This window comes from Bos taurus, chromosome 12 (assembly GCF_002263795.3).
Source record: "Bos taurus isolate L1 Dominette 01449 registration number 42190680 breed Hereford chromosome 12, ARS-UCD2.0, whole genome shotgun sequence".
Classification (NCBI taxonomy): Eukaryota; Metazoa; Chordata; class Mammalia; order Artiodactyla; family Bovidae; genus Bos; species Bos taurus.
This window is the reverse complement of record NC_037339.1, coordinates 52,400,179-52,420,594: the sequence shown is the minus strand read 5'-3', so window position 1 is coordinate 52,420,594 and position 20,416 is coordinate 52,400,179. Positions and strand designations below refer to the sequence as shown.

Below are 20,416 nucleotides of genomic sequence, written 5' to 3'. Positions count from 1 at the left end.
AGAAAAAAAAAAAAAAAAAGAGGGTGCACCAAATTACTACCTGTCTTTGGTAAGTAAAAGCTATTTTTAACAGACTTAAATCCTAGTGACAAAAAACCCAAACTAAGACCACCAAAGATACTTCTAATTCGGCTGGCCTCCTTTGCCTTGAATTCTGACTTCAATCAGCACCATTCACAGTAAATCTTCCCGCTGGCAGCGTACACTTTGGGGAAAGGGAAAAGGAATACAGAACGATCATTCTCCGGCGGCGGGCACCGGGTCTGTCTTTCAGATCCCAGTTCTCCCACCTGGATGGAACCCAGGTACCTGAAGCCGACAGGCTGGAGCTGACAGCCTCCCCAGCACTTTCCTGATTCTTCCTCAAGCTGCTAGTAAAACCCGGAGAAGTGGATTTTTCCCCGATCCCGCAAGCCTCTCCGGCCCCACACCCAATGCCCGGAGGCGGAGGCAGTGGCGGCGGAGAGGGAGTGGGGCGGGAACGGGGGGCCGGAGGGACTGAGCGTGCGCGAGGAGTGGCGCATGCCCAGTACGGCCGGCCGCTTCCCATTGCGGGTGGCTCCGGCGGTGGCAGCGGAGGCGGCGGCGGGTGCAGCGGCGGCACCGCCTCCTCCTCACACTCCCGGGGTGGCGGGGTTAGATGAGCGGCCCCAGTAGTGGCGAGGGCGGCGCGGGGGGGAGGAGGAGAAGAAGGAGGAGAAGGAGGAGGTCGCTGTCTTTGTAGTCTCAGCTGCTGCGGGAGCGAGAGGCCGCCGCCGGAGCCGTCGTCGTTGGAAAAGGGCTGTGTGTGCGCGCGCGTGTCTGCCTGCCCGGCCCGCGGGGACGAGGCGGCGGCGAGGAGGATGATGTGCGCAGCTACCGCCTCTCCCGCCGCCGCCTCCTCGGGGCCCGGCGGAGACGGATTCTTCCCGGCCGCTACCATCTCTTCCTCCCCGGCGCCGGGGGCGCTGTTCATGCCGCTTCCCGAGGGCTCCTTGGCGGCCGCGGGGCTGGGGCTGGGGTTGCCGGCCCCGGACTCCCGGGGTCACTACCAGCTGCTCCTGTCAGGCCGGGCCCTGGCCGACCGCTACCGGAGGATTTACACAGCTGCGCTCAGTGACAGGGACCAGGGGGGCAGCAGCGCTGGACACCCGGCCTCCAGGTGCGTCTCCGGGTGCCCTTCCTTGCGCCACATGCTGCATGTGCGCCCGTGTGTGTGTGTCAGTGTCAGTGTGTGTGTCTGTCTACATACGTGTTTATCGAGCTGTCTTTCAGCCAGTACTGGATGCTAGATGGTAGAAGCACTTACTGAGAAAGGAGGGTGCGGTGGCAGCAGTTTCTGCTCTTTTAAGTGTGTGTGACTGTCTTTGTTGGGGGGCGAGGGAGGGTGGAAGCGGGGAGCGTGCAGTGCTAGAAAAGGTGATGGTGCGGGTCGGTTAGGACACGTGTCTGTGTATTGTTGAAACAGGAGGAGGGCTGAGCGGAGGGTCATGCACGAAGAGAATTTGCAGGAGCGATGAGGGAACTGGCGTGTCCAGTGTCTTTGCCGCAATGGTATTTGCACGTATTTCTCACCCCCCGCCCCTCCCCCCATTCCCTCAGGACATTCCATCCTCACCTTTCCGCCTCCCTTAAAAAAAAAAATCTGCCTTTCACCAAGGGAAGCAATGGTATCGGTTAAGGATAATGTCATATATATAGGATGAGTTTAGGATAAGACAGGGGATTTCAGTTTACGAGATACATGCGAAAGGGATACAGATGGAGGTTTTCCCTGGATGTGAAAGGTGTCTGATGCAGATTTCTAGAGCTGTACTTTGATAACTAGATCTCTGGATCCTCTGGAGACGTGGTTACAGCAGCTCTCGTGGTCTGCTGTCCCATCGGCCATTTCCCTTCATCTTCTGTTCTATTTCCTCAGTGACTTTCCGGCCTTAGACTAGAGGGGGTTTTGTAGGGGGAAAAGGGGAAACCTGAAAAACTTCAAAAGGTGACAGCTGGTGTAGTGATCAGCTGCCACCAACTAGAACATTTGAGTAGCTCCTAGGATTTCTTTCAAGACTGGGTGCACCTACAGCTAGCTCCCTTGGTGGAGGAGATGTGAAATCACTTTCATTTTCTTTTTCTTAAAATGTAGGTGTCTTTTTGCTTAAGGCTCTCCTATTTTCCTGTCCATGCCTTTACATGCCACATACCTTGAAGCATGGTGACTGACTTGTTTCACCAGCTTGGCTTTGGCAGTGGTAATTGCGAGCTGGCTTCATCTTTTTTTCCCCCTCACACCTTCTTGCAGTACCTAGGGAAAGCATAGGAGGGTTTTTGTCGAACAAGTTACAGAGTTCACTGTAGTTTTTGAATGTGCAGTTTGTTCGGTAATAACCAGATGCCATTTTCTCTCATATGAGAGGGGCTAGGCTGTGAGTCAGGTATTTGTGGTTGACCAGTGTGTATTGTGGCTCCTGCCCACCTCAGAGAGTTGTAAAGATAGAGCTTCACTTTTTCTGGGTAAACATTTCTTCTGGTCTGTATTATTGTTTACAGGATTGGGACTTGAGTAGTTTTATCATACTGATATAAATGTGTATAACTAACTACCCTTTGCTATCTAAATTGAAGACCACAATGTCACAAGTCTGTTTCTTGCTAATGTTTTTGAAAATAGCACAAAACCTCAATGGACAGTTTGCTCTAATAATTAGGTGTAATTTTGAGCTGTGAGTCTTTTAATTATGCCACTGTAGGTGTATCTTTACAAACCCCTTTTAAAGAATTTGAATTTATTTCATATGTTGTTTCCAGACTTACGCAATAATTTGTGACTAGCATGTTCCCTGTTTTAGCTTTCTACTACTGTATTTGTGCAGTAATACTGTTTCTGTGTATTTAGAACTGTATAAACAGTTTTAGGCAAAATTAATATAGATTAACCACGTATATAAAGTGTATGAATGATTTTTAGTCTTTGGTTTATTTTTGTACAAGCTGTCAATTAAAATCAGTGAAGAATTAGTTCACGTACTGTATTTCAAGAAGTACTCACGAAACAAGCCTTAAGTTTATGAAATTGCCTTCCAGTGCTTGTTCAGAACATTATTTTAGTTCACATTATTTTTTCCAAGTCATGGCCAGCAACTATTCTTTATTGAGGATTTGCTTAAGAATTCAGTCACATTTCATACTAAATATTAATGGGGAAAGTGGAGCTGGAATTTAGGTTCTGAATGAATGATATAATTATTGGTACGGGGCACTAGTTGAGACAGAGGAAAAGGTGAAATGTTTCAGAGACAAAGAATGAGCAAGAATAGAGGATGAAGTTCTAGTGAAAATCAAGTTTAAAGGTGTGAGAGAAGGGAGACAGTGAAGTAAGGTCAAAAAAGCTTTTAAAAAATTAAGAGAACTGTGGCAGAGCAGCACCTCTGGTTGGACTGAAAGTCCTCAGCAGGGTTAAATGTTGAAGAAAGTGAGGATACTATCCAGGCCACTGGTGACTTTTGAGGAAGTGGTCAAGGTGTGTTTGTAAGAGAGGTGTGGTTAAGGAGTCTATGGGATACTTTGGGGTAATAGCCAGATGTAGACTTCACTTTCACTTTCATGCATTGGAGAAGGAAATGGCAACCCACTCCAGTGTTCTTGCCTGGAGAATCCCAGGGACGGGGGAGCCTGGTGGGCTTCCGTCTATGGGGTCACACAGAGTCCGACATGACTGAAGTGACTTAGCAGCAGCAGCAGCAGCAGGGCTGAGGGAAGGTTATTTGAGTGTGGGAGGGTAGGTGGGAAATGCTCAGTAAGTGGAGAAGGAGAAATTAAAGAAGTGAGAGAGGGGATAATCCTTGGGGGGAGGTCTAAGGGAGATCTTGGGGACAGATTTAACACGACAGGTGAAGAGGTTAGCCACTAAAAATGTTAGGAGCTGGTCATCCTTTAATATAGAATTGGAGGAGGTACATATTTATAAATCTAAAGACCAGGAGTTTATTAAGAACTGTACCTTTTTTATTTTGGTCATCCTAATGTGTAGCAGAAGTTTTGGCATCTGTTCTGTAAATATCCAGTACCTGCTTTGTGCCAGGCATTGTTTGAAGCACTGAAGATGTAGCAGTGAGCAAGATAGACAAGGTCTCTATCCTCTTTGGAATTTTTATTCTAGCGGGGAGAAGTAAGCAACTGATCATTTTAGGTTGTGATAAATAGCCGTGGAGGAAATAAAACCGATTTCATGTGACGGACAATTTGTAGTTGAAGGTGATATATTAGGTAGGGTGATCAGGACGGGTCAGGGTTAGTTGACATTTAAGTTGAGTCATAATGATTGGAAGGTAGACCTAGAGGAATAATGTTTTAGAAAAGTACAATCTCTGGTGCAGAAACAAGGTTGTATTCAAGGAACAAAACAAGGCAAGTGCGTTATCAGTCAGTGTTGAATACATTTGTTACTGAGGATTATGTTTTAGGTGTAGATAGAGAAGTTGAGGGACAGGAGCCTAATGGCATCAGTAACTTCGATGGCATTCTAATGAATGCTTGGATTCTGGATCTAGACTGGTTTTAGATCCTGGCTTTGCTTCTTTTTAGCTGTGTGACCTTGGGCATATTACATAACTTCTGAGCCTCTGTTTTTTGCTTAAAAAATATTTTTGAGATAGAATTGTCACATAACATTGTGTTAGTTGTAGGTGTACAACATAATCATTCCGTATTTTGAGGAATGACTACCACGTAAAGTCAAGTTAACATCTATCACCACACATAGTTGAAATTTTTTCTTCTTTCAGTTAAAACTGTTAGGATTTACTCCCTTAGCGACTTTGAAATACACATTCCAGTGTTGTTAACTGTAGTACCTCCCTGTACATTAAATCCCCATGACCTACTTATTTTATAACTGTAAATTTTTGTTTGTGCCTTTCAACTTCGCTTGCCCATTTTGCCCATCTCCTTACACGTGCCTCTGGCAATCATGAGACGGTCCTCCGTACGTAAGAGTTTGTGTTTTGTTTTTGTGTTTTGGTTTGGTATATTTGTCTTTCTCTGTCTGACTTATTTCGCTTAGCATAATACCCTCAAGATCCATTCCTGGTGTTGCAAGATTTCCCTCTTTTTTGTGGCTGAATAATATCCCATTTTAAATATATGTCTTCTTTATTCATCCATCAGTTGACATTCAGATTGCTTCTTCCCTATTGTAGAGAATTCTGCAGTGAGTGTAGAGATGCAGATATTTTTTCAGGTTAGTGTTTCCTTTTCCTTTGAGTACATTCTCAGAAGTGAAATTGTAGGATCTTACGGTAGTTCTTCTTTTGAATTTGTTGAGGAATCTCCACATTGTTTTCCATAGTGGCTGTGTCAATTTGCATTCCTACCAACAGTACACAAGGATTCCCTTTTCTCCACATGCTTGCCAGTACTTTTTATTTCTTGTCTTTTTGATGGTAGTCATTCTGACAGCGTGAAATGAGACTTCACTGTAGCTTTGATTTGCATTTTCCTGGTGATTGGTGATGCTGAGCATCTTTTATGTACCTGTTGGCTATTCATATATCTTTTTTTGGAAAAATGTTCATTCAGAGCCTCTTTCCATTTTTAAAGCTGGATTGTTTGTGGGTTTTTGTTTGTTCCTTTTAATTTTTTGATATTGAGGTATATGAATTATTTATAGTATATATAAGATTATGTAGTAACCCTTTATCAGTATATGGTTTGCAAGTATTTTCTCCCATTTGGTAGGTTACCTTTCCATTCTTGTTGGTTTCCTTTGCTGCGCAGAAGCTTTTTAATTTGATGTAGTCACACTTGTTTTTTTGTTGCTTTTGTTTTTTTCTATGTAGAATGGGAATAATAATAATGAGGACTGTATCATAGGTTACATGATTCTGTACATGTAAAGTGCTTGGCACCTTAAGTGCTAATAAATATTAGTTTAATGATTTCTACTGAGAGTGAAGGGACACATGGAGTTTGGGGACTTAAATAGAAGGCAAAGATCATGTCTTCCTCTTCCGTGTTGGTCTCAGTGACCAACATTACTATTTCATTTGTTCAGCGACTGAATAAATATATTTTTCTATGAATGAATCAGTGAAAGTTGGAACATTTGCTTGAAGAAAAGGATTGTAAGGAAATGAATAAAGGAATGTTTGATCAGCTCTGAGTGAATGGCAGCACAACTTTGATTGCATTTGGGAAGAACTGTAGCACAGTGACTAATCTGCCCTGCAGTCAGACTGCCTTAGTTCAAATTTCAGTTCTGCTTTTTGGTCTCTTAAAATGGTCAAGTTAATTAGCATTTCCAGGTCTGTTTCTTTACTTATAACCTTATAGGGTTATTGAACGAGCCTTGTGCCTGAACATGGTAAATGATCATTAAATGTTAGCTGCCATTGGTGGTGGTCATGGTGTTACTATTACTGTTATTATTTAAATCACATATTTAAAATTCCAATCAGTATGATGTTGTAAGCTTTCCCACTCAGAACTGAAAACAAAACAAAACTAGTTGATTCAAGGTTGAAGTGTCCGTGGAGATGAAAAAATAAAAGAAAGCGAAGGTTTTTGGTGACAAAGATTGACCATGTGGTAAAAAGAAAAGTGATGCCAGGAGGGAACTGATAGACTGGGAGATAAAGACGGGCAGGGTATCAGGGCTGGAGTGGTAGAACAGGGTTAGTGGAAACAATAGGGGAGTTTATACTGAAAATGGGAAATTGCTTTTCTTCTCTAAGCTAAACCCATTTACTGCCTTCAACTTTATCTCTTTTTCTTGTTAGAAATGCTGTTTGAGCCCATCCTTCAAATGCATGGGATTTTGGTTATAAGAGGTTAATCCAACACAGATTCTGATATTAATCTTGGTGCTAACCATTGGCCCTATAAAAATTTGTAAGACAGTTTCCACCCGAGTTTATTTTCTGGATGGGAGTGAAAGGTACAAAGGCAGGTAGTTATAAAAGTAGTTAAATGACTAAGAAAGCATACCCTGTTATGACAAAGGGATGGTTTACTGAGCTGGTGCAGAAACATGAGCAAGAAGGTGAGAAAGCACAGTTTGTGTGTAAGTAATGTTAAGAATTCTGTTAGAGCTACAATATAGATGATTTTTCATGAGGAAGAGGAATGGGAATTCATTCTGGAAATGGAGCCTTTGGTCAGAGGGTAAGGCAGCTTGAACTACCAGGTAAGAGTTCATTTTTTTTCAGTAGACACTGATAGTTTTGAGCTGTGAAGAAACATTATTGTAGGAGTGTTCTTGGAAGTGATACAGGGTTGAGTCAGTGTATTTGTGAATATGTAGTAATTTGCTTCGTGTAGCTGTTGTATCTGTGGAATCCTGTACAAACACGTGTTAAGGCAAAAGTTGCTCTATTGGCATATAAGTAGGTAGAAGTATGAAATGAACTCATTTCTTAGCTCATGAGAAAATCTTGCCTTTGGGCTTAAAAAGAAAACAAAATGTTAATTTAAAACTAGTTTTGCATTTTAAGATACTTATTTTTAAAACATCAACAGAAGAGTTAGAATAGTCTCACTTTTTTTTTCAAGAGTAAATACTCAGGTTTTGGGAGAAGGGGTCAGGTTAATCGAGATTTAATTTACATATAATAAAATTTACCCTTTTGTACATGTCCATTTGAAGAACCTTAGAACCATCACAGTCAAGTATAGAATATGTACATCACTCTAAAAATTTTCTGGCCACTACAGACCAGTTTTCTGTATTTCACTAATTTTCTGTATTTCACTAATATTTTACCTTTTCTGAAATGTCTTACAAATCTCGCTCCTTAAGGGCAGGATCGCATATATTGTTTCTCTCTCTGTCATCTGTCCCAGTATTTCCTATAAATGGAAATTAGGCTCTAAAGCTTCAGTAGGTTTCAGTTAGACATTTTTGGGGCAATAAGATTTTGTGTATAATGCTGAGTACTGCACACTGTGTCCCATCCAGCGGTTTTCATGTCTCATTGTTTAGTAATGCTCAGTCTGGCTACTTGAATTACTTGGGTACCCACTAGATCTCTTTTTCTGTGTATGTATGCTTCTTCCATTTGCAATAAGCAGTTAATCGTGGGTAATAACGTTGACACACTGTGGATATCTTCCACCTAATGGTTTTAGTATCCTGTGATAATCCTTGACTGAGTCAGTTTCATTAGGGGCTTCACAATGATGGTTTTTATAATTCTGTTAAAGTAGAATTTGGTAGCTGATGCTCTTCTGCAAAGAATTTTCCCTTATCAACTAACTGGTGGTAAGCTTAGTTCCTCCTAAGAAAGCAGGGTAGATGATTGATTTTCTCCCCTCAGTAGCCAAATTGGTGATAGGAGTCAAGCAGTGGTGTGGTGGGTGCTGCAGTTCATCAGCCAGGTATCTTGGTTCAGGTACAGGCTCCCCCAGCCATTGAGAATGCTGCTGCTGCTGGTGCTGCTAAGTCGCTTCAGTCGTGTCCGACTCTGTGCAATCCCATAGACGGCAGCCCACCAGACTTCCCCGCCCCTGGGATTCTCCAGGCAAGAACACTGGAGTGGGTTGCCATTTCCTTCTCCAGTGCATGAAAGTGAAAAGTGAAAGTCAAGTCGCTGAGTCGTGTCCGACTCTTAGTGACCCCATGGACGGCAGCCTACCGGGCTTCTCCATCCATGGGAGTTTCCAGGCAAGAGTACTGGAGTGGAGTGCCATTGCCTTCTCCACCATTGAGAATAGTGGCTGCTGAAATCTACCACAACTGAGTCCCCAGATTGCTCTGAGCCAACAGAGTTGCTTCCCTCAAAGTCACTTTTCTTCTTTGGGGCCAGCCTGCATCCAGTGCCTGTTCTCTTTGGGGCTGTAAATGTCTGGCCCTTCAGGTAGGACAACTTTGAAGATCCATCCCAACTCCAGAGCTCCCCATGGATTGGCTCAGGCTTTCCTGTGTCAGCGTTTCAGTTCACCTCCTGCCTCTGTTTAGTCTCATTTCCTCAACTCTCCCACAGTTGTTGACGTGCAGGGCATTTTTAGATACTTTGGGTGTGCAAATCTCCATTTCAGAGTCTTTTTCTTTGGCATCCTTACCCAAGACAGCTTTGACAGCAGTGGTCTGAGGAAGTAGTTTCTAAAATGGGATTTTGGAGCTAAAGTTACCTGCTGTCTAGCTGGCAGTGAAGACCCCATGGCTGGTTGTAGATGAAGCTTGGTACTAGTAACCCTTGGCATGTACTGTAGCTGTGCACCTGCTTAAACTTTCACTGGTGGTGAGGTGAAGTGGGATTCCTGTAGAAGAGACTGTATTTGTGGGTACAGTATCTTAGGCTTGTGAGATGTTTAGGGAAGTTCTTAATTATAAGGATGGTGGGTCACATGACTGGTGAGTGACTCTGAGAACGACCATGAAAGACTGAAGGTAACTAGGAGCAAAATTAGAAAGTTAGGTGATTACTTTCTTTGGCATCATGTAAAGAAACTCATCTGCAGTAGGAGGAAAGAAAAAGCTAAAGATTAGACCCAAGATTTAATTGCAAAGGTAGCAGAACTCCAGGGTGGGTTGCCGTCTCAGAAAGTCTACTAGGCCAACGTCTGTGCTTTGGTTAGGAAGAAATGGGACCCCGGCTTTTAAGATGGGACATCTTGAGTTGATGCACTGGACCGCCAGTTGAGACCTTGAAACCCCCAATTCCTCTGAACCCTCTGAGCCTACAGAAGTGGTCGTCTTCTCCCAGCTAGAGGGTAGTTGCTTGGAGATTATGCTGCCCCTACTACTTGCCTCCTCTCCTCTGCCCTGCTGCTTATCACCAAACCAGTAACTAGAGTTAAGTGAGAGCAAAACCTCTTGGGAGATGCTGGGCCTGCTGAGGAGGAGAGGCACTAAGGTGCACATGTGCACATGCACACACAGAGTGAGTCCCAGACTGTGCAGGGGCACCCCCAAACTCCATCAGACACACAGGAATACTGTGGGCTATTTCACAAGTTTACAGGAAACACAGAAATGTCAGTCACAAACTACTCCCTTGAGGTAGTTCATGGTTTTGACATTAGATCATGTTGCACTCGTTTCCATGATGTCTTATCTTTTTTGAAGTTGAAGTTTTGTTATTTGCTGTGATACAAAGAAGGTGCTTCCCAGGTGGCTCAGTGGTAAAGAATCTGCCTGCAGTGCAGGAGCCACAGGAAATTGGGTTCAATCCCTGGGTCAGGAAGATCCCTTGGAGGAGGAAATGGCAACCCACTCCTGTATACTTGCCAGGATAATCCCATGGATGGAGGATCCTGGCAGGCTATAGTCCATGAGGTCACAAAGGTTGGATACGACTGAATATGCATGCATGCATGTGATACACATAAATTTCTACATAAAAATCAGTGTCGAACAGAAAAAGAGGGTGGCCTGTTTAATCTGCACAAGTTTGACAAGTTGTGCAGGACCCAGCCAGTACATTGTGCAATTACTGAGTAATTGTGGCTATTTAAGGATGAAATATAATATTTTTCTTTTTAAGTTTATGTGTATTATTTTTCATATGGCTACTAAGTTGTTAGAATATAGATTCTTATTATTTGGTTTTCATTAATAATAATTAGTATTCCTTTTGGTCTACAAAGTGTTGTGGACAAATTACTGATGATGACTGTGCAAGGGCCCAAATGGACTTCTGTTTGTCAGCTGAGCTGATGAACGGCCAGCCCAACAGTAACAGAGACTAACCTTCCTTCAAGGAAGGCAGCCAGTCCTTGTGCCTTGGAAAGGACTGTGATTCATTTTGACTGAATTTGATGCATATTCTGAGTGTATTTCCCTTTCCAGCTTGTAGGGACTCAATTAGCGCTGCTGTTTTGACGGCCTGTAGAGTGGTCCGTCAGCACAAGGTGCCACATAACATTGTTTCCAAGCGAAGGATCTGCTTTCAGCACGTGGATCCCACAGATCCATTTGTCCCATTACGCCTCATAACCATCCAGAAGCTGCTGACCGAGAGAGTAGTAAGATGGTCAGGGTGGCACAGCTGAGGATGAGCGTGAATCCTCCAGTGTTCCCAGTAGGAAGAACACGTGGAAATTGGGATGCCTCTACCGTCTCTGTAGCTCTGAACACTGGTCAGAAGGGAAATATTTTCAGCAGAGTCATTATAAGAGTCCTTACACTAAGGCACAGATGCTGGTAGGACCTGGTGCTCCTTTTCTGAGATAAGGCGTCACCGTTTTGACAGGATAAAGGTACGTGATTATCTGGTGGAGGTAGGGCTGTGGTTTTTCAGTGGGACCGTGCAGTTTGGCACACTCTGCTGTGTCACACTCTTAAGTGTTCTACTGGCTGTCTCTTGCTACTTCCTTTTCCAACTTTTGTGGAATGTGGACATGAGAAAGGGCGGATGGCCACCTCACAGGCTCAGTCAGAATTTCTGGTCCAGCAGAGATTCTACCCAAAGACGAAGGGAATCCAGGATGACTTACAAAGAAGAGGTTGTGACTATAAGTTTTGGCCTTGAAACCAGTGGTGGAGGCTCTAGTTTGTCCTACAATACTTTACTTCCTCTGGAAAGTTTCTCCAGGAAATGAAACTAAGCAGAATTCTCCAGGAGCATTATCCAGAATTTATTTAAAGCAAGTGAATGGTAGTAGTATAATAGGTGAACTGTAGGGGATGCTGTGGATTAAATTTTATTTGTAGATTCTGTGGGATGTTCTGTATAATCATATCATCATTCTTTCTGATCTCTAGGTAACCGAGTGCTCCCTGCACCTTTATTCCAATGACAAGAACCTTTCTACTTCTGTTCAGTGCTGAATAGAAATGATAGTTGTATTCTTCCTTGTTCCTAATCTAAGGGAGAAACAATGACACATCAGTCTTTTGGTCTTTCACTGTTAAGTGTAATATTAGCTGTAGATGTTTTGATAGCCTCTGCCAATGTGAGGAAGTACTTTACTATTCCTATTTTGCTTATAGTTTTTATTGTAAATGTGTATTAATTTTGTCAAATATTTTTATGTATTTATTGATATCATATAGTAAAGGTAATAAAAGGAAAAAGTAAATTAATACATTTTTGAATATTAAGTCAACCTTGCATTCCTGGGATAAAACTTTGTATGTGATCTATTGTTGAATTTGATTTGTTTCTTTGTTAAGAATTTTGGGGTTTGTATTCATGAAGGATATTGTTTTATAATCTTTTTTTTTTGTAATACCTTTGTCAGGTTTTTGTATTATAGTTATCCTTGTAAAACGAATTGATTAGTAATCACTTCTCTTCTGTATTTTTTAAAAGGTTGCATGGGATTGAGTATTTGATACAATTCACTAGGGGTACCATCTGGTCTTGGAATTCTCTTTGGGGGAAGCTTTTACAGATTCATTTTTTAAAATAGACACAGGGATATTCAGATTTTTTTTGTTGTTATTTCTCATAAATTTTGGTAACTTTTTCTTGAAAGAGTTGTCCTTTCATCTGAATCCTTGAAATTTTTGGCATAAAATTGTTTATAGCATTCTTTTTATAATCCTCTAATGTTTGTGGGGTCTGTTGTGATAATCCCTTTATCATTCCTCATGTTTATCATTTCTCTTTTTCCCTTGATTAGCTAGAAGTTTGTCATTTCTAAGTTCAAAGAATCAACTTTTGACTTTGTTAATTTTCTCTAATACTGGTTTATTTTCTATTTCATTGACTTTCCTCTTATTGTAATTTCTACTTTTTTACTTTGCTCTTTTTCTTTTTTTTTTAGTTTGTTAAGATGGAATCTTAGGGCATTGATTTTAGATTTTTCTCTTCTAATATGAGTATTTAAAGTGATGAATTTTTATCTAAGCACATCTTTAGCTTCATCCCACAAATTTTGATATTTAGTATATTCTTTGTTATTTAGTTTAAAATATTTTCTAAGTTTCTTTGTAATTTCATCTTTGATTCATGCATTGTGTGTGCGCTAAGTTGCTTCATTCGCATCCGATTCTGTGCAACACTATGGGCTGTAGCCCCCCAGGCTCCTCTGTCCATGGGGATTCTCTAGGCAAGAATACTGGAGTGGGTTGCCATTTCCTCCTCCAGGGTATCTTCCCAACCCAGGGATCGAACCCAGCATTGGCAGTTGGGTTCTTTACCACTAGTGTCACCTGGGAAGCCTGATTCATGCATTACTTAGAATTATTTTATGTAACCCTCAGTTAAATTCAGTCGCTCAGTCGTGTCCAACTCTTTGCAACCCCATGAATCGCAGCACGCCAGGCCTCCCTGTCCATCACCTCACTGACTCATGTCCATTGAGTCGGTGGTGCCATCCAGCCACTTCATCCTCTGTCGTCCCCTTCTCCTCCTGCCCCCAATCCCTCCCAGCATCAGAGTCTTTTCAAATGAGTCAACTCTTCACATGAGATGACCAAAGAATTGGAGTTTCAGCTTTAGCATCAGTCCTTCCAAAGAACACCCAGGGCTGATCTCCTTTAGAATGGACTGGTTGGATCTCCTTGCAGTCCAAGGGACGCTCAAGAGTCTTCTCCAACACCACAGATCAAAAGCATCAGTTCTTCGGCACTCAGCTTTCTTCACAGTCCAACTCTCACATCCATACATGACCACTGGAAAAACCATAGCCTTGACTAGATGGACCTTTGTTGGCAAAGTAATGTCTCTGCTTTTCAATATGCTGTGTAGGTTGGTCATAACTTTCCTTCCAAGGAGTAAGTGTCTTTTAATTTCATGGCTGCAATCACCATCTGCAGTGATTTTGGAGCCCAAAAAAATAAAGTCTGACACTGTTTCCCCATCTATCTGCCATGAAGTGATGGGATCAGATGCCATGATCTTTGTTTTCTGAATGTTGAGCTTTAAGCCAACTTTTTCACTCTCCTCTTTCACTTTCATCAAGAGGCTTTTTAGTTCCTTCCCTTTCTGCCATAAGGGTGGTGTCATCTGCATATCTGAGGTGATTGATATTTCTCCCAGCAATCTTGATTCCAGCTTGTGCTTTTTCCAGCCCAGCGTTCCTCATGATGTACTCTGCATATAAGTTAAATCAGCAGAGTGACAATATACAGCCTTGACGTACTCCTTTTCCTATTTGGAACCAGTCTGTTGTTCCATGTCCAGTTCTAACTGTTGCTTCCTGACCTGCATACAGATTTCTCAGGAGGTAAGTCTGGTGGTCTGGTATTCCCATCTCTTTCAGAATTTTCCACAGTTTATTGTGATCCACACAGTCAAAGGCTTTGGCATAGCCGATAAAGCAGAAATAGATGTTTTTCTGGAATTCTCTTGCTTTTTCGATGATCCAGCAGATGTTGGCAATTTGATCTCTGGTTCCTCTGCTTTTTCTAAAACCAGCTTGAACATCTGGAAGTTCACGGTGCACGTACTGCTGAAGCCTGGCTTGGAGAATTTTGAGCATTACTTTACTAGCGTGTGAGATGAGTGCAATTGTGCGGTGGTTTGAGCATTCTTTGGCATTGCCTTTCTTTGGGATCAGATGTTTGATATTTTTATATATATGATTGTTACTACTTTCCGGTGGACCTTTTATATAATTTCAGTCTTTTAAAATTTATTGAGATATGCATTATCTCCCAGGACATGGTCTTCCTTTGTGATAAGACCATATGCACTTGAAAAGAGTAGTGTTCTGCCATTTTTGCAGGTAGATTTCTATTAATGTCATATAGTAAATGTTGGTTGATAGTGTTGTTTGGCTCTTTTATGTCTTTACTCATTTTTTGCCTAGTTCTATCAGTTGCTGAAAAGGGCCATTAAAAATATTAAAAATACTTGTCTCTGTCCCTGTAATTTTGTCAGTTTTAACTTCATAGATTTAGTCCCCTGCTATTATGTACATGTATGTTTATAATTGTTAAAACCTCTTGATGAGTTATTCTTTTATTTCATTGTGATAACATGAAATATTTCCTGTTTCGGTAATGCTCCTTGTCTTGAATTTACTTTATCTGATATTAAAATAACTTGTTCAGACTTACTCAGGTCAGTTCAGTCACTCAGTCATGTCTGACTCTTTGCAACCCCATGGACTGCAGCATGCCAGGCTTCCCAGTCCATCACCAACTCCTGGAGCTTGCTCAAACTCATATCCATTGAGTCAGTGATGCCATCCAACCGTCTCATCCTCTATTGTCCCCTTCTCTTCCTGCCTTCAATCTTTCCCAGCATCAGGGTCTTTTCTGGTGAGTCAGTTCTTTGCATCAGGTGGCCAGAGTATTGGAGTTTCACAACGAATATTTGGGACTGATTTCCTTTAGGACTGACTGGTTTGATCTTCTTGCAGTCCAAGGGACTCTCATGAGTCTTCTTTTCAGACTTATTAGGCTTACTATTTTCATGGTAAATTTTTTTTCTGTCCATTTTTTATTTTTTATAGTTTTATTTAGTTTTTTTGGCTCTGCTGGGTCTTCATTGCTGCACAGGTTTTTCTCTAGTTACTGTGCAGGCTTTTTTCTAGTTGTGTTAAATGGGGGCTAGCTACTCTGTTGAAGGCGATGGCACCCTACTCCAGCACTCTTGCCTGGAAAATCCCATGGACGGAGGAGCCTGGTAGGCTGCAGTCCATGGGGTGGCGAAGAGTCGGACATGACTGAGCGACTTCACTTTCACTTTTCACTTTCATGCATTGGAGAAGGAAATGGCAACCCACTCCAGTGTTCTTGCCTGGAGAATCCCAGGGACAGGGGAGCCTGGTGGGCTGCTGTCTATGGGGTTGTACAGAGTCAGACACGACTGAAGCAACTTAGCAGCAGCAGCAGCTACTCTGTAGTTGTGATGTGTGGGCTTCTCATTGTGGTGTCTTCTCCTGTTGCAGAGCACAGGCTCTAGGCATGGAGGCTTCACTAGTTGTGGCACATGGGCTGAGTAGTTGGGGCTCCCAGACTCTAGAGCACAGGTTCAGTAGCCATGGCACATGGACCTAACTGCTCTACCACATGTGGGATCTTCCAGATCAGGGATAGAACCTATGTCTTCTGCCTTGCCTGGCAGATTCTTTACCTCTAATCCATAAGGGAAACTCTGTCCATTTACTTTCGATCTGTCTATATTTTTATATTTAGGGTTTCTCTCCTTTGGGTAGTACATGTAGGATTTTGCCTTTTTTTTTTTTTTTTTTAATCTGTCAATCTTTGCCTTTTATTTGGAGAGTTTAAACCATTAATATTTAATGTAATTAATAATTGGTATGGTTGACTTTAGCTCTACCATTTTATTGTCTTCTGTTTCCCTCTGGTTTTCATTCCTTTCTTGTCCCTTCTGTCTTTGGATTATTCTTTAGTATCTATTTTAATGTATCCATTGGACTTTGGGGCTATATCTTTTGGTATTAATTTTTAATGCCCTAGGGATTACAATATAGATACCTAACCTTTCACAGCCTACTGAGAGTTACTGTTGTACTGCTTCACTTAAAATAGAGACATCTTACAGCCATACAGAAGCTTTCTTTTACCCCGTCTGCTATACCCCACTCCCTCCTTCATGTTCATGTTGTTATATGTGTTATGACTGCATACTTTGAAAACCTCACCATACAATATTATGAATTTTGTTGTTAATAGTCATACATATTTTAAAGAACTAAAAGAAAAAAGGTATTTTATGTTTGCCTATATATTTATTATTTCTGTTATTCTTCCTTCATTCCAGAAGAAGCTGCATTTCCTCTCAGCTTCAGGTACTTCCTTTAGCATTCCTTGTAGAGTAGTCTACTGGGGATAAATTCTCTTTGTTTTTCTTCATCTGAGAATGTCTTTATTTTGCTTTGATTTCTAAAGGATATTTTCAGTGAACATAGAATTGAGTAAAAGCTTGTTTCCTTTTACCATTTTCATGATGTTGTTCAACCATCTTTTTACCATTATGATTTCTGAACTACTAGCCTTTGGTAGTTCAAAATTTTTTTCCCTTTCATGTAGTATGTCATTTTTCTTTATCTGCTTTCAAATATTTCTCCTTTGTTTTTGGTTTTCAGCAGTTTGATTTGATGTATCTAGTGATTATTTTCTTTGAATTTCTCTTTTTTGGAGAATGCTCAGCTTCTTGAATCTGTAAATTTGTCTTTTACTAAGTTTGGGTTTTTTTTTTTTTTAAATGAACGACAGACATTACTTCTTACAGTTCTGGTGGCTAAAAGTCCAAAATCAAGGCAGCAGCATGTCCTCCTTCTGACCTGAACCTTCTTTCTGGTTTGTAGCCAGTGCCTTCTGGCTTTGTCCTCACTTGTGAGGGTAGGGACCTCTCTGGTTCCTGTTTTATAAGGACACTAATCCTATTCCTTTTTTTTTTTTTTTTCCCACCTGCAAAGTAGCAACACAACTGTTCTAGCCATCAAACACAGGGTCCACAGCCACAGTGCTCACACATATGCATGTTAATCACAGATTTTAATCCACAAAGGTAGACATGCAAACAGTGTAACTTGCTCCTCTCCCCTCCAACCCTGCCAAATAACTAAGCTTAGAACTGCAGGAGTCCCAGCTCTGCTTAGAGGAATCCTGTTTTCAGTCCATTCAGATCATCTCAGTTATTCCAAGGTGTCTTTGTCTCATTTCTGGCTCCCCACCAGGAACCAGAAACATTGGGGCTGAGGGGAGCTTGTAGCCCACAATCATCATCCTGCTCACGCTCTGCAGAAACCTCCAGATGCATCTCTGGTCTTGGAGCATTATCCATCTAGATCGTGTCTGCCTTGCCTGCAGACTTGGGCCATGTCTTGCCACAGTTATGCTCTTTCCAACAGCCAGAGGAAGCCATTCGTCCGTGGGGCTGCAGCCTCTTCTACACTGTGCTGTGAGGGAGGGCCTCTGAGCCTGCAGCCTTTGCCACCTGCCTCTGCCACCCCTCATCGGGCACAGAACAGTGCACGGACTCTTGCTGTCCCCTGCCCTGCTGCCAGGCTCCCCGTGGGGTAGGAAGCTCAGGCCCTTGCCGCCCACATCTCCCATTCCCTCTACCCTGTGATACAGGCCAGGGGCCCAGAGTGCCTTCTTAAGGTCACAGCCACGTCCTGCTGCTCTGCTTTCATCACCGTCTCCTCCCTTCCCTTGAAGAAGGAAATGGCCACCCACTCCAGTATTCTTGCCTGGAGAAGCCCATGGACAGAGGAGCCTGGCAGGCTACAGTCCGTGGCGTTGCAAGAGTTGGACATGACTTAGCGACTAAACCTCTACCCTCTCTGCCTGGCTCTGAGTGATCCTGGAAGTTAAACCTTGTAGCTCATCCCTCTGCCAGCTGTCCTTCTCTGAGGCTATTCACCCAAGGCCCTGCCTACTTCCTGGGTGCAAAGAAGTCACAGGACAACTGGAATTACTCAGAATGAGAAAAGCCCTGATAGACTGTCTCAGAACGCTTTTGCAGTAGAGCTATGAGACTCGTAAAGCACTCTGACGTGGAATCATTTTCTCTCTTTTCTGTGTACAGGCTTAACTCTATGCCAGGGTAGTAAAGTCTTTGTATGTCTGCAGTTGTGACCTAAAGATGACCTATGGAGGTGGTCACTTTATAGTGCTATAGATGGAAGCAGTGACATGAATATGGGCTATAAAACCTTTTTCTAGGTCTAAGCTGTCTTTAACTAGCTCATGAGCCTCTTACTGTCTCAATGATGTAAGGTCATCATTTTAATTTTTTTAGTTACTGTATGATGCTTCATTCAGTGGTATCCCTAATTATACATCAGTGTGGATCACTTAACCTTGTGATACAGGCCAGGGGCCCAGAGTGCCTTCTTAAGGTCACAGCCACGTCCTGCTGCTCTGCTTTCATCACCGTCTCCTCCCTTCCCTTGAAGAAGGAAATGGCCACCCACTCCAGTATTCTTGCCTGGAGAAGCCCATGGACAGAGGAGCCTGGCAGGCTACAGTCCATGGCGTTGCAAGAGTTGGACATGACTTAGCGACTAAACCACTACCCTCTCTGCCTGGCTCTGAGTGATCCTGGAAGTTAAACCTTGTAGCTCAAGGAAATAGTCTTTAGTTTTAAAATTAAAATTTGTATTTTTTTCTTTTAAAATATGTATTTTTTTCTTCTTCTTCCCTCATTCTTAGGCTGCCAACTATCCCTAAAGAGACCACCTCTATCAGTCTGCACCATCCTAATTGGCAGATTCTAGCCTGCTATGATGGAGAAGGAAATGGCAACCCACTCCAGTACTCTTGCCTGCAAAATCCCATGGACAGAGGATCCTGGTGGGCTGCCATCTATGGGGTCACAGAGTCGGACACGACTGAAGTGACTTAGCAGCAGCAGCAGCAGCCTGATATGAAATTAGAAAGCAAGCCATCATCTGTGTTATTAGAATCGTATCTGAGACTCAGTGGGTCCTGCATTAGGGTCTGATTGTAGGGACTTGGTGGTGCCTATTGTGGTCACTCAGGTGCTTTTATTTGGATTTACTTGGTTGTTTACTTAGCACTATAAAAAACAACCAAGTTATGTTTTTTTTTAATCTAGGAGTATTTCCCAGATACTGGACCTCCCTCTCTCAAGTTCTTTTGTCTCCTGCTAAAATGCTTCCACTTACCTACTTGCCTCTCACTGGACACAGAGACCCAGGCTGCCCCACACATGTTCTCTTCTCCTCCAGCTTCCTTCACTCCCAAAAGCTAGCACCGTCTTCAACTGCTTGGGATGGCCGTTGTCACCAGGATTTCTCCTCATTCTCACTGTGTACATTCTGATCAGAAAGGGTGCTGCCCGCCTCACATGGTCAGGAGGATCAGAAATCCAAGAACTCAGAGTGTGTTTCCCTCTGCCTTTGGATCAGGTGTCATCTGCAGATCTGAAAGGAATCTTGTTCTTGTACCTTTATTAAGTATGTTCAGTATTTGAAACCCTTTAAAGAAACGTCTTAATAAAGGCTTTTTGTTTCGCCATTAAATGTTTCAGTCCTCTGTACTCTTTTTCTTGTGTTTTTATTGAGATTACTTGATTGAATGTATGATTGTATCAGGTATATGGCATAATGATTTGGCTTATTACATACATCAAATGAAGTAATTACCACAGTAAATTTAGTGAACATCCATCATCTCATAGATACAAAAATTAAAAAAATTTCCCCTTTGATGAAAACTCATAGGATTTACTCTTCTGTTGTTCTTCAAAGAGGATCACGCATGCTCGTGTGCGGTCATGTCTGACTCTGTGACCCCATGGACTGCAGCCCACCAGGCTCCTCTGTCCATGGGATTTTCCAGGCAAGAATATTGGAGCAGATTTCCATTTCCTCCTCCAGGGCATGTTTTTTTTTTTTTCTTAATTGAAGTATAACAATGTTGTGTTAATTTCTGCTGTATTGCAAAGTGGTTCAGTTATACATGTATATAGATTATTATTTTTTAAATATTTTCCATTTGGTTTGCCACAGGATACTGAATATAGGTCTCTGTGCCATATCGTATGACCTTGTTGTTTATCCCATAATATAATAGCTTACATCTGCTGACCTCAAACTCCCACACCATCCTTCCCAC

General features: G+C 42.3%; 1 protein-coding gene across 1 annotated transcript in view; it reads left to right on the top strand.

Moving 5' to 3' along the window:
• Window positions 1–559: 559 nt before the first annotated feature.
• Window positions 560–20,416, top strand: part of MYCBP2 (MYC binding protein 2) — a 270,674-nt gene continuing 250,817 nt past the window's right edge. Inside the window, 1 exon segment of the mRNA NM_001192817.3 lies at window positions 560–1,141. Within this exon segment, the coding sequence (NP_001179746.2) occupies window positions 843–1,141 (299 nt within the window). The 5' untranslated portion in view covers window positions 560–842.